Below are 14,217 nucleotides of genomic sequence, written 5' to 3'. Positions count from 1 at the left end.
TCATGTTGTCGATTTTGGAATGGACGATCGACGCAGTATAGATTACCTCCTCCCGGAGCTGTTCAGCAAACAAATAATTAATTCAGCTTGATGGCGATCTCCTCCGGCGTAGCTCCTGCGAACTGTACCGCCCGGAGGTCGCCTCAAATGTCCGCTCCAAAGCTCGATCAGCTTGCCCTCAAGCTCCTGGCTAAACATGACCCTAGGCATTGTTGACAGCCCACAACTCACCACAACTGAAAGATACGACAGGGAACACATTCGGAAAAAAATCTAAAGGCTGAAGAAAAGTCAGAAAAGTGTCCTGAAAAGGTAAAAAGTTGCCTTGAAAGAGGGTGCTGGTGTTGCTTTGTAGACAACAAGCACTTTTCACTTTCGCGCGTTTCTCAAAGTGATCGCCATGGCAACTTGCCTGAAAAGTGCCTGAAAAATGGCTTTTTAGGCAGGATTTGGTGTAGTGTGGAATCGGCCTAAGGTGAGCAGTTTTGAAAAGGCATATTACAATAGTGGTGGTCTAGCCTAGGCGCGGAAGCGAAGGCTATCTTGCAAGCTTGTGTGTTTCTGATCTGAACATGCAAGTGATGCTAACGCAGATCCCGCGAATATTAATATTGTTGCACACGTTATGCATGGCCCATATGGCCATGCCACCAAACTACCATACGTTTACGCATATTCTACACACGTTATAGTGTACATGTAGTGGCTAGTACTCCGCAAATCTGCTTTATTTGTCGATGTTTACCATGATCAGTATGACCAGGTAACGTAGTACATAAAATTTAATGGCTGTATGCATTTATCGTAACAGCATGCACTGAGCATGAGTCGAGTATGGAGCACAGCCTTCCCACGCATGTCATACTCATAGCATGCATGCTAGCAGTCAGTGCTTCTGTTTTCACTGTGTATGTCCAGCCACCAGTGCTTCAGCTAGTATCTCCCATGGCATGATCCTCGTCCTCGTTTGTTGCCGTGTTGACTTTTAGCAGTGGTGAAGCCGAGTCGAGCTGGTTAAAGTTTAGTTTTTAAGTGCATCCATCCTCAGTCCTACGAGGCGAGCGTGAGGAGCCGTATTTTCAAGTTGTCGAACTGATAGTTGCTTGAAAGACGCCACCGTGGTCCGACAACACAAAGGTTGGTGAGCTGAGCGCGTGTGATTGTCGCCGCTGCAGGACAAACAATCATGGCCTGCGCGTGGATTTTGAGCTACCATGTACCAGTCGATCTACCATTGATTTTTTAAATCCGCCGGCGTGTGCGATTTCTTGCATGATTTTGTCCATATCCTGCACTGTATCAGTGTATGTGCAGTGACTTTGTACTTGTAGGTACAGTACTACTAGGTGACGACGAAGAGTGGCGGAGCAGTCACTCTCTGCGAGTCTAGGTTCCTTGCTTCATGCTAGTACTACCATTGAGCTGGTGCAACTCAGTGCTGCGTGTTTGAGGAGTGTTCTTTGGCAATGGAGTACGCGGGGGAAGTAGCTCACACAACCTACGACCATCAGGTAAGTGGCGGCTCAGTTTTAAATAATCATTACTAGTATTTAAATTTCCCCAAGGATCATGCATGCCGGTAGTGCGCGCACTGTACTGCCTGTTCAGTGTGCTGCTGCATTTTCGGAGTTTCTTCTCGCGACCTATGAAAATACAGGGTCAGAGCCCAAAGACGACAAAGCCTATTCAGGCCGCTCTGCTGCTGAGTCGGTCACGGAGTGTTATCTTTGCAGCCCAAGGCAGCCTTGACGGACTGACCAGCTACGCTCTACTGGTCAAAATGACAGATGTGGACAGCATAGAGAATGATGACTCGGACTGATGATAGTGCTGCGTGCACGCGCGTGGCACAGCTCAACACCATGAGTCATGACTTACTTGTACTACTAGCACTTGTGCGGGCTCATTGAATTTAATTGCTTGTAGCAGTAAAGAGTCGTAGTGAAGCACTGGTAGAGAGATAAAATTAGGAAAAAACATTAAAACATGGAAAGGGAACTCTTTTCTCCTTGGTTGTGAATAAATGAGCAACAATGGGGGGCCAATGTCGGAGGCGCCTGGTTGCGCAAGAAACAGACGAAAACAAAAAATAAGATAAAAATATCATAAATATGTAAACTCCCTTAAAGGGGAAGTTAAGGCAAAAATTAAAATTTCACCAGTTGTAGTCTTCGGGGTGCTGAGTCAAATGGTCTTGTTCCGAGAAAGCTGAGACGCTCCCTTCCCACTTGAATCCCAATCGAACTCTCGCACTTCCACCGAAACTGGGTGACTGCACCCTACTAGATGGGGATTTGTATGCAAAATGTCACTAAAAGCGCCGTTTCGTTCTTATAAAAGCACGGATGACCGCGATTGGCCCATATGTTGAAGTCTTTTGGACGCTGAGTCGACTGGTTTTGGTCCGAAAAGGCTGCGATGCAGCGTTCCTCCTTTATTCCCAATCGAACATGGTTGAACAAGTGGTCACGTGCTCCTGGGTGCCCAAATCACCTGGTCACCACGCCAGCAGGCGACAACTTTCACACCAAGGTTCAACTCGAGTTCAACTCGAGTGACAGGACTGCACCCAAAAAAGGTCAAACAGGCTAGTAAGTTGTACCCTGCAGGCACGGTGACCAGCTGACTGGTGTACGCAGGAGCACGTGACCGCTTGTTCAACCATGTTCGATTGGGAATAAAGGAGGAACGCTGCATCGCAGCCTTTTCGGACCAAAACCAGTGGACGCAGCGTCCAAAAGACTACAACATATGGGCCAATCGCGGTCATCCGTGCTTTTATAAGAACGAAACGGCGCTTTTAGTGACATTTTGCATACAAATCCCCATCTAGTAGGGCGCAGTCACCCAGTTTCGGTGGAAGTGCGCGAGTTCGATTGGGATTCAAGTAGGAAGGGAGCGTCTCAGCTTTCTCGGACCAAGACCATTCGACTCAGCACCCCGAAGACTACAACTGGTGAAATTTTAATTTTTGCCTTAACTTCCCCTTTAAAAACTTACGGGAGACGTGGGGACAATAGTGTTATTAATGCGATGAAGAGTAGTAAAGAAGCAGACATTGAACGTTCAAGTAACAAAATAAAATAGTATTATGATCAGAGTCGAGCTGTCAGTTCTGGTGAATTGAGCACTGAGAAATCGAGCGATGGGCGGTAACTCAAAATCTGTCCCCGGGGAAAATTGCGATTCCGCGGCCGCGTTGTTTTCCGCGTTTTTTGCGATTTTTAAAAGACCGCGTTTTCCGCGATTTTCCCGCGTTTTTTAAACTTTTTTGTTGCACTACACGTACACACAGTGCACTGTTCGGTCAGCAACGTCTCATCGTGGCGGCTTTTTACTCAAATATGACGAGCGATTACACCAGAGACTTGTAACTGATTGATTTCACTACATACTCACTGAAAATTGCCGCATTCACCGCATATTTACCGCATATTTACCGCAAATTCACCGCAAATTATGCCATATTATGCCGCGTTTTTCCCCGCGTTTTTTGCGATTTTTTTCCGCAATTTTTCCCGGGGACAGCAAAATGAAATTCAAACGGGCCAATTTCTTTTGTATGATCGTGCATACACTTCAAAACGTAAATCCTCTCATTTTTCTTGAAGTGTTTTTGCTCAGCTAGGCGAGTTTCTTGATCATAGTAACTCCTTCGAAAGTGAATAAAAAGTTACAAAGTTTTCGTTTGCGGAAGAAGTAACTTTATGAACAAAGATTTTTTTCTGGTTGAAATTTTCGTCCATAGATGTAAAATTAGTGTGAAAATTCTTGGGACAAAATTAGGGCTGAAACAATTATACCGATAACTCGCATATCGATCGTTAAGAGTGCAATCGATAATCGTTAGTGTTCAAAACGAGTGCTAACGATTTTTATGCATGTATATGAGTGACAGTATTCTAGCCCTTGCACTCCATCCGATAGCGAATACGAGTACAATCATGTACTTTCAAGCCTAGTAAAATTGATTTGTGGCTTTGAAAGAGATCGGAAGAGAATACTCTTTATCTTTTCAGTTCATTTGCGGGAAAGGTCAGAGATAAAAGGAGTTGCCGGAGGGTGATGACAAGATTCTTCGCTCTAGAAACAACATGAAATTCTCTAGGTCATGTTGATAAACCAGCCAGATGTCTACAGATGTCAACAGTGCGGTGCCACAACTTTCTAACGTAGCAAAGGTATCGTGGAATTTCTTCATAAACTGGTGTTCGAGGTACACGGGTAGAGCCGACAAGAATCGATAATACCAATATATCGATCGTTAATGATATTGGTTGATCGTTAAGAGTTATTGAATGATCGTTTCAGCCCTAGACAAAATATAGCGGGGAATCATGCATCTACGGGCGACATCCACAGAACCTGCTGGGATCGTATTTACACGTTACAAAGTCATCGGTCAAGCTATGAAGCTAAAATCACGTCCTATGGTAGCCAGGGCAACTCCGAGCTGAAAAGTACAAGCAATTGCATGCTACACTCCCCCACATGCACTGGACAGCATGATTTGAGGGCTACATTATACCAAATGTATGGGCGGCGTCATCTGCATCCCGGCAGATCTGGAATGTGCAGGTGTCGTACGATTTCGCGCAATGATGACGATGAAATTAAATCGGCGGTGAATATTTCTGGTTGAATCATATGGTGATAAAGACACACCTGTCGAAATGACGGTAAATGTACGCCGTCCCCCACACATGCCCTCAAGCTGGTCTCCATGATTCAACCATCAGTACAGCTGGAGTAGAGTTTTCAACTTCATTCCCATGAATATTTCTACGTGTACAATAATCTGAGTAAGGCGAGACAAACAAATTGAGATTTCCGGGCCCCCGTGCACCAAAGTCGAGCCGAAGTCAAAACAATTTAATAATTCATGTACATGTACAGCATTGATCGTGTGAGTAGATCAGCTTGTACCGTAAAGTCCGCTGCGAACGCCCACCCCATTTTTGCAAGATCTGCTGGCCTATACGCACTGACCCCATGCACTATCATAGAATCCGTACGAAAGTGCATCTCACACTGTAGTGCGAAGAGCTCTTTGCTACGGTAAACTATGTCCGCTTTCCTGGTTTCAAAATCTCGTCAGGACCTAGCTATGACAGTATGAGCTAGCTCGTTGTGACGATTATGATGTTGGTTGTTTTATTTCGCAGATCCAAACGGGAGTTTCTTCCGAGTAACAAGGTAGCGAACCAAACACACTTCTGACGGTGTTTCAAGCCATCATTCAAATCACGCAACGCGCAGAGAAGTTTTCCCGTGCACATCAGTCCAGAGTTTTCATAAAGTTAGCAGCGACTTTGTAGCTGTAGATTCTGTGATATCCCCCTTTTCGCCTTGCAACTGCAATACTGCAACCGGTCAAGTCGTTGAGTGACGCTTCGTCAGAAGAATCCTATCTTCCGTGAATAACCGTTGCGTTTAACTTCAGAGAGCGTGGCATCGTGGTACTGCAGAAATTTCATGATTTGAAAACCAGATACAGATAGATTCTACGGCATTTCCGCATGGAGAACGAACTGATACAAAGACGACTGACTCATTTATCGAATGCGAGGAAATCACGACAGAAGTTTTTCTTTGATGCAAGATGATGACAATGGCTTTTGCAGAGCCTCCTGGTAAGACATAGGCAGTTTATAGGCATTACAGTCGTTCTCGTACGCATTCAACCTTTATGACGATTTTTTACAACTTTCTTGACCTGAAAAAGACGAAAATAGTATGGACCCGCTGGGGTGGGCGTTTGCTGTGGACTTTACGGTACATGTATGGCCCTGAGTGAGCCTTACAAACACGGGCTTTTAAGCGCTTGTGCGACTCCCTGATGTGCAACTCGTACTCGTAGAGCTAGGACCTACAGATACATGTACTGATGTAGGTCTTCTCGACTCATTCCTTGCGGCTGGCCATGCAGCACACTACGAGTATGACTGCCTAGCCTTGTAACATGCTGTCATCGTCAAGGCTTGCATATACTGTACTAGTACGGCCTACGGGTATGAGTGCTGGTTGCATGCACCGACATAGCTACTATAGAAGATCTACGTTGTAGGACCGTCGTTGGGCGAAATAGTAAATACCCAAATAATATGAGTAAATCGTGTACTCTGCGTCCACTTCCTTTCTTCTTAAATCGTGTACAGTCAGACCTCGCATAACCGCACACATCCGTTTTCCACAAAAATATCCGGATAGACGCGGGAACCGGATAACCGAACGCACATACTGTATGTATGCATGACATATGCTGTAAATCGGTAACCAATGATTTTCTTCCGGATGGCGAGGGATCCGGATAAAAGAGGACCGGATAAGCGAGGTCTGACTGTACTGTATTTAAAAATGTAAAATAGAAGATAAACACATGAGAACGAGTTATGAAGCAACTATCCACGACTGTAACAAGATAATAAGCAGTCAGAAAGTGCGATAACAGGGCACGAAACTGTAATTTATACAGTATAATAATATAACCCTTTGAGGGTCGAACTATTTTCGGAGAATGTGCACATTTCGGGAGGATTCACATAGAATGCGTTTACCTAAAAAAAAATAAGTTTGTAATACAGACCCATACATTTTCTGAAAGTTTTGTTCATCTGAATTCGAAAAACATGGTCTCAGATGTGTAAAAGGTGCTAAAATTGGCAAAGTGTCCAACAGAACAACTAAAACGCTTTATACGCACATCAGACTCATTTTGGCATGGTTTTAAATATGTGGCAGGTCTTTGAAATATGTACAGTTGTACACACAGTGTTGGTCACAAAAGATGTTACCTGCAGAGAATGCAAGTTGATTGAAGCATCTACGCGAAATGCTGTTGATTCCAGAGGCAAGAACAAGAGGGTGACACCATTGAGGCCTGCGCTTGCAAAATGTATAGTCAAACTTCGAGCGCTTTGCACGGCATTTTTTATATGCGTGACCCACACTATTTTGACACCTACATCAAGGTGACGATCTCCGCGACCTGGCTGCAAAGTTTGAGCTAAGTACGACCGTGTTTACCATCTAAAGTCAGTGTTTCGTTACCACTTGTCAAATATAGGACCCTTAAAGGGATAAATTACCTGAAAATACTGTAAAAAAGTTCAGCTTGCAATACATACATGGAAAAGAAAAGAAAAATTCACCTGCACCAATTTCACATGGGTCCTGCCCAGGAATCTCGATTTATTTTTAATTTTTCGACCACGACACGTTGCGCGGCCACGACGTCATGCGTTAAGTGGAGTGCAGTAACCGTAGCACTGAATCGAATGGTCTTGGTCCAAAGAGGCTGCGCCGAACAGTTCTCCAATCGAGCGCGCCCCCCCCCCCCGAACACTGGCTGTTTGTACGCAAATTGATTGTGTGGTTACCCGGCTGCATGCGGTGGTGTCACCAGCAGATTAGGTAGATTGCGCGGTCACGTTTGGTCGGGAATATCTGAGCCCCCTCGGCCAAACACAGTTTGCTTTAATGCCTCGCACTCTAGTGACCCGGGACATTTCGGTTTTCACTCAACTTCCCCTTGACCGTGTGTGCATAGCACCCTGTAGTAATGCGCTAAAAGTGTCTCTAAAAAATCCACATTCTCTCATACTAGCACACCGGCTTTTGCTTAATTCGTCCGAGTGGGGATTCAAACTTTGGCATTCTCTGCACTCTTAATGTTGGGTGCATGAACTTCAGTTCCATTCGGAAGTTGGGTTCAATTACTAATTGTCAAATAACAGAGAAATTGTGGTGTCTGTGAGTTTCTGTCTGGGAAGCAAACCGTTGCATTCCAGTTTGTGTCCGTTGGTACATGCACTAAAGGTAGTGTTTGGGGAAAACCGCAGGGTAGATTCATCACCTTTTATTGAGCCGTGGCCACTTGCTCTCTGTCTCTTCTATTCTAGTGTACCGTATTTTCCGGAGTATACGCCGCACCCAGAGTATTGTCACGAAATGCAGGCAGGCATCTACCCTGTTTTTCACCGTTATTTTGACCATGGTAGTATTAGCCGCACCTAAGACTTTTTGGGGGTGAAGTACTAGTGTTTAAAGTGCGGCTTATACTCCGGAACAATACGGTGCCTATTGTACTTCTCCCAATATAAGCTACCGTATTTCCCCGATTGTAAGTCGCACTCCTATTTTCAGGTCTATGTCATATCATTTCGGTATATTCACTCCAGTCGTAATCATGCTCGATTGTAAGTCGCACCCGTTTGTTTGCCCTGAAGTTGAGTGTGAAAAGGTGCAAGACTTATATTCGGGGAATACGGTATATTGGCTGCAACCCCTGACCCTGGGTAAGTGTGTAATTTAAATGACAAATTGTTTTCCTGGTATTAATCGTTGCTACCCTTCATGTAGGTGTTTAGCGGTGGTCTATCTCCGACATCATCCGCTTTGATCACACCATCCCCGGTCACAGCGTCTGACGTCACTGTTAATGTTGTCATTCAAGATGAGGACCTCGCTCTGGAAAAGGACGAGGACGCAGCTGCCACCGCTGCTGCAGCGCGCTCCAATCGCCGCAAGAAGGCTAACCCGCGCAAGCTATCCAGCTTAACATCCAAGAAAGCACCACCGGCATCATCATCATCATCATCGGCAGCGGCAGCAGCAGCATTTCCGCCATGTATATCCGTTACCGTGACTCCTCTACCGTATCCGCTGCCAACGCCTCCGTTAGGTAGTACCACATCGTCTGCGACCAGTGATGGCTCTCTGCAGCTAAGTGAACCGCGGCTGGAGGATAATCTTGCCTTTGCTGCTGCTGCTGACAACATGTACGGGGAGTATGAATCACCGCATGATGACGGATTGGAGTATGTGGTGACTGGTGATGATCTAATCATCATGTCGTCCGACGTAGACACCGCCGATGAAGACTACAACAACGAGGAAGACGAGGACTGGGAGATGCCCGTAACCAAGAGGGCGCCGAGACGAAGAAAAAAGGCAGCCGCCAAAGCCTCGTCACAGCCGGCCAAGAAGCGAGCAAAGTCTGCGTCTTCAAAGGCGACGTCGTCGTCCACTGCTACCGGCGATGAGTCTGCGGCACTGGCAGCCGGTTTGGATGGTGAACAGCAGTCGTCGGCACAGGCAGCCGTGGAGAACGGCTTGGACAGCTCAGCCTCTGGCGCCGTTGTGAGCGGCCGCAAGCCCAAAGGTGGCAAGGCGGCGGCTGCAAAAGCATCAGGCAAGAGTGCACGGCAGCCCGCAAAAGCCAGTGCTGCTGCCAGCTCACAAGCCGAGCCAACTGCAGAGGATGCCAGTAGTGCAGCTGCGGAGCCAAGTAGCAGTGCAGCAGCAGCGAATGGACCTAAGCGGAAAACTGACAAGGCAGTGGCTGCAGCCAGCAGCAGCAGTGGCGCACCACCAGCAAGGATTGACCCTAGGAAGATCGCAGGCAAATACCAATGCCCCTTGTGTTGGCGTTCATTCCACTCTCCCGAGAAGCAGCAAAAGCACATCAGCATACACTACTCAGAGCCGAAGCATGTGTGCTCCGTGTGCGATAAAAAGTTCCGCCAGGTGGGCAATCTCAAGATGCACTTCAGAATACACACGGAAGAGAAGCCCTATTCCTGTGAGTTCTGCAGCAAAACGTTCCGCTTCCCCAGTGAACTGGCGTCCTGCCGGGACAAGCATTTGGGTGTCAAACATGATGTGTGCGACGTTTGTGGCGAAGGCTTCAAGAACAGAGGTATGTTGAACAAGCACAAGCGAAAGAAGCACGACAGCGAGACTGTGCGGGATCGATGCCGCGTTTGCAAGAATTGGTACGCCAACAGCTTGATCGTGAAGCAGCATATCTGCCGGCCGGATAAGGTTCTGACCAGCCTGTCATGCCTGATTTGTGCAGAGGATTTTGAGTCCGCCGCACTGCTATCTCAACACGACTGCGTGGTGGACGTAAAGGGCATAGACATCGACTGAGTGGTGTCCGTCCGTCTTAGGGCTGTATGGCCACCGTGTGGTGTCCGTCTTAGGGCTGTATGGCCACCGTGTGGTGTCCGTCTTAGGGCTGTATGGCCACCGTGTGGTGTCCGTCTTAGGGCTGTATGGCCACCGTGTGGTGTCCGTCTTAGGGCTGTATGGCCACCGTGTGGTGTCCGTCTTAGGGCTGTATGGCCACCGTGTGGTGTGGTATGGTGCACATGACATAACGCTGTGCGTCTGTGCTTGGCTCTCGTGTGCGAGAATCATCAGTTCCAAGTGTGTGTGTGTGTGTGTGTGTGTGTGTGTGTGTGTGTGTGTGTGTGTGTGTGTGCGCGTGTATGTGCGAGTGTATATGTGTGTGTGTGTGTGTATGTGTGTGTAGGGCGGCAGCTATACCTTTGAAAGCCTGTCTGTCTCTCTGTGTCTGTCTACCTAGTAGACCTTACTGCATATCTGGCAGTGTATTGCAATACGCTGTTATTCCGACTATCACCACATACAGTCCAGACAGCAAGCAAATGTCTACCTAGTACTTCTGGGAAACCTCTGCTGTGTAGCATTGTTCATTCTCCTGCTCCGACCGCCTTCCCCTTTCCCTCCATCTTCCTGAACGCTGGAAGAAACGGCCACTAGCAAGGGCTGATAGGTGACAGGTATGAAAACTGAAAATATTCCATATCCATGAAATCCGGTGTCTGATTGCTTCGTAGCAAGCCTTTCCCCCTTTTTCCCCTCAGCTTACGCTTTTTTATCTCGTTTTGTTGTAAGTGGTGTTCTAAGTCCTTGCCGTAATCCCACCACTCATAGCTGCACCTTAGGATAGTGTTAGGCACCCCATAGCCACTGTATGCACTGTGGACACTGTATACACTGTAGCCACTGCGTAGTACGGAGTCTAGTTTCCAAGTAGGCTGACACGGACCCCGACACTGATACAGATCACGCACATACACACACACGCACACATGCACACACGCACACACACACACACACACACACATACACACACACACACACAGCCACCGTGGCTATAGGTAATACTCGAAGTAGTCACGCTGCTAACGCTGGTTCGCGCCGTGCAACAGTACCCTGCCGGTGTGCGCACATCTCATCTCCACTCCCTCTCTCTCTTTATCTGTCTCCATCCGAACGAACCGCTCACCTGCACGGAGTCAAAGCCTGTGCGGCTGTCCTGCTTGTAACTTATCATCTGTGTGCAAAGATATGAGAAGTCTATTTTGTTTTAGTCCGAATACTGGGGATGCTGAATGGGCTGTGTTCAACCAAGCTGTCATATGCACTGGAAAGGACCAGAGTGATACATCTCTGCCCAAGTCTGTTTTACTGTTGTACTGCAGTACAGTTTTGTTCTGTCCTAGTTCTTTTCTATAAATAAGAAAGCTATCCAAGAAACTGCTGCAGGTAGCCAGGTTATTTTTATTGTTTTGACTGTGTTACCAAGCTGATGTTCCTCTTTCTCAGTCATCGCTGCTTTATGTGTCATCTTTTAATGCTAGGTCCTCTGTTGTTTGAAATGATCCACGAAGAGTGTGTCAGTGTCTGTGTAGACACTAGTGTCACTACCTGTACAAGTCCCTTGTTGTGAGCTGGCTGCATTGTTGTGAGCTGGCTGCAGTGTTGTCAGCTGGCTGCAGTGTTGTCAGCTGGCTGCAGTGTTGTGAGCTGGCTGCAGTGTTGTGTGGGTTTGGGGACTGCATATGGTGACGTTGAGCTGCTGGTGACTTTGCTACACTACACTCTACAGTTTGAAGGTCGGGTGTAGCACTGGGGACAGGTTATGGCAGGGCCTTACCCTTAGCCAAGGGATTAGCTCAGGTGATGCGGCACCCAATGGCATATTATTATTATCATTATTATTATTATTATTATTATTACTATGCTTGTTTGCGTTGGCATCACCAAGCAAGCTTGGCTAGTCTTCGCATAAGCCAAATGAACGAAAGAAATGAGGAACGTGGCCGGAAATGAACATTGTTGACGAAACCCCGTATTCAAGCCTGAATTTTATGGATGAACTTCTTTGAAATGAAGCCAAGGACAGCCCGGCCATGTCTATCGTGGGCATCCCCAGCATGCATTACTCTCTCTCTCTCTCTCTCTCTCTCTCTCTCTCTCTCTCTCTCTCTCTCTCTCTCTCTCTCTCTCTCTCTCTCTCTCTCTCTCTCTCTCTCTCTCTCTCTCTCTCTCTCTCTCTCTCTCTCTCTCTCTCTCTCTCTCTCTCTCTCTCTCTCTCTCTCTCTCTCTCTCTCTCTCTCTCTCTCTCTCTCTGCCGGATCATCTGGTATTCTGCAAATGAGTTATGCAGGGAGTTGTGCAGGGAGTGCCAGAAGCGAATGGTGACAAAAAATGTAGCTCGTGAAGGTGAGATTATTTTCATTGTGCGTATCCAGTGTGACCGTGATGAAAAGCAGAACAGATTATTCCCGGTTTATAATCTGAGGATTGTTCCCTCAATGTGTCCGGCCCCTAACTGTCTTCCTATTGTCCTGTACCCATGACTACTAACCACGTTGCTCGGCAACCACAGATGCAAACAACCAGGGCCCAGGGCCTAGGGAGTCGTGGAAATAAAAACCCTCTCTTGACTAGCCAGGATCTACTCATGCTCAATAGACAATAGTCGACTACAAACTAGTGCTGTTGCCGCTGAGTCTCCGAAATCATGCATGGATGGTGATAGCTACTCTGTAACTCAGTAACTACAAAACTTCAAAAGTGAGTTTAATAGCTATCACCACTAGTAGTCCACTACCGGTAGATCTACAATGTATCTTCTAGTACTAGTACAGTCTGTATCGGCTATAGAGTGACCGGATATAAGAATATATCGGCTACTGTGATATTGGTACGAAATATCAAAAGCAAAACGTATTTTATCCAGTAAAAAATATCACTATAACCAATATTATCGGATGTAATGATATATCGGATAGTATGATGGCAACAAAGAATCAAAACATGCGTAACACACTATATTATTATCGGCTATAGTGTTAACGTTAAAATACATGTAGCAATAATATCAAAGGCCCTATTTTTACTTTCTTCATGTTGCTTATTAAATTTTTTATAGTGATACATGTGCATGTACTTTTAAAACATAATTTTTTTATGGAAATGCAGGCACTGTCAACTATGCAGCATGCTCATTTGTCAAAACGCCATGCTGTAAGTATTTCCTTGCCTTTCATGTGTCGATCGAAAAAAAGAAAAAAGAAATCGATCGTATCGCATATTGTGATAAAATCACGGTAATCAAAAGGGTACGCTATAGCCGATACAGACTGTAGTACAGTCGTCCCTCTCTAATCCAGCACTTTATAAACCAGCACCCTCGATAAACCAGCACAATTTTCAGTAGCCAAAATGTCCTTTTCATGCACATTGCAGCTGTAAATCCGATTTGCTAATCCAGCACCCTCCCTAATCCAGCAGATTTCCGTGGCACAAACGGTGCCGGATTATAGAGGGACCACTGTAGTACTACTTCTAGCGCTGACACTCGGCTGTGCACTCACCATGACCTGCAAAAGAGCCTGCTGCACTGGTCCGACTTGTGTTGTGTGACTTTTTCGATGGGTTGAATCGTCGCTGGCTTCGCTTCTTGAAGCTCAGTCTTGTAGTCTTGGGCCCATTTCATTGCTGCAGCGGTCCAGGGAGGATCACAACGACATTCTGTCAAACTAAAAGTGAATGAGCAATCTCGTGACTAGCTAAGAAAGTGCTGCTGCTGCTGCTGCTCCTGCTGTTTCCGAACGGCTACAGCCGGACATGATGATTGGTAAGCTCTGGAGTACGTAATACTAATACTACTACCGTAATAGTACATGGAAGTAAACCAGCGATTGTCATATTATTGGTCAACCGACGTCTGACTTCACAGTTTCTACAAATAAGTACAGCTACAGTCTAACAGACGGTAAGCTCCTCAGACCCCCTGTTCTCAGCCGTAGGATAGTCTAGATATTATAGTTATTAATATTACAGTAATTACTAATTGCCGGTACTGGCGGTAGTGCATGCAGTCTTTCATTTTTCTGCCCCGTGCGCTCCGGGTGGCAGTCGGTGTTGAGTGTCAGGAAGCGTGTGCTCCACGTAGAAGCTACCAACGAATTATTTACTTCGTCGAGCTTCCAAATCCGGGAATATTACCAATGTCCACGGAGACGTTTGTCGAAGGCCTCAGCGACCTTGTGCCTAACTTAAAGGGGAAGTTAAGGCAAAAATTAAAATTTCACCAGTTGTAGTCTTCGGGGTGCT

At 46.4% G+C, this 14,217-nt stretch overlaps 1 protein-coding gene across 2 annotated transcripts; it reads left to right on the top strand.

Annotated features, from left to right (window-relative positions):
• Positions 1-901: 901 nt before the first annotated feature.
• LOC135813863 (zinc finger and BTB domain-containing protein 49-like) lies at positions 902-11,517 on the top strand. Of its 2 annotated transcripts, XM_065326886.1 has the most exons (3): positions 902-1,137; positions 1,304-1,511; positions 8,362-11,517. In XM_065326886.1, the coding sequence occupies exons 2-3, from the start codon at positions 1,467-1,469 to the stop codon at positions 9,931-9,933; spliced, it is 1,617 nt and encodes a 538-aa protein (XP_065182958.1). In that variant the 5' UTR covers positions 902-1,137; positions 1,304-1,466; the 3' UTR covers positions 9,934-11,517. The 2 variants fall into 2 exon arrangements, with proteins under 2 accessions (XP_065182958.1, XP_065182959.1); XM_065326887.1 differs by lacking the exon at positions 902-1,137 and having other exon boundaries at positions 1,171-1,511.
• The last annotated feature ends 2,700 nt before the right edge of the window (positions 11,518-14,217 follow it).

Source organism: Sycon ciliatum, chromosome 4 (genome assembly GCF_964019385.1).
Source record: "Sycon ciliatum chromosome 4, ocSycCili1.1, whole genome shotgun sequence".
NCBI classification, from domain to species: Eukaryota; Metazoa; Porifera; class Calcarea; order Leucosolenida; family Sycettidae; genus Sycon; species Sycon ciliatum.
The sequence above is the reverse complement of the archived record's forward strand: the minus strand, read 5'-3'. Positions and strand labels throughout refer to the sequence as shown.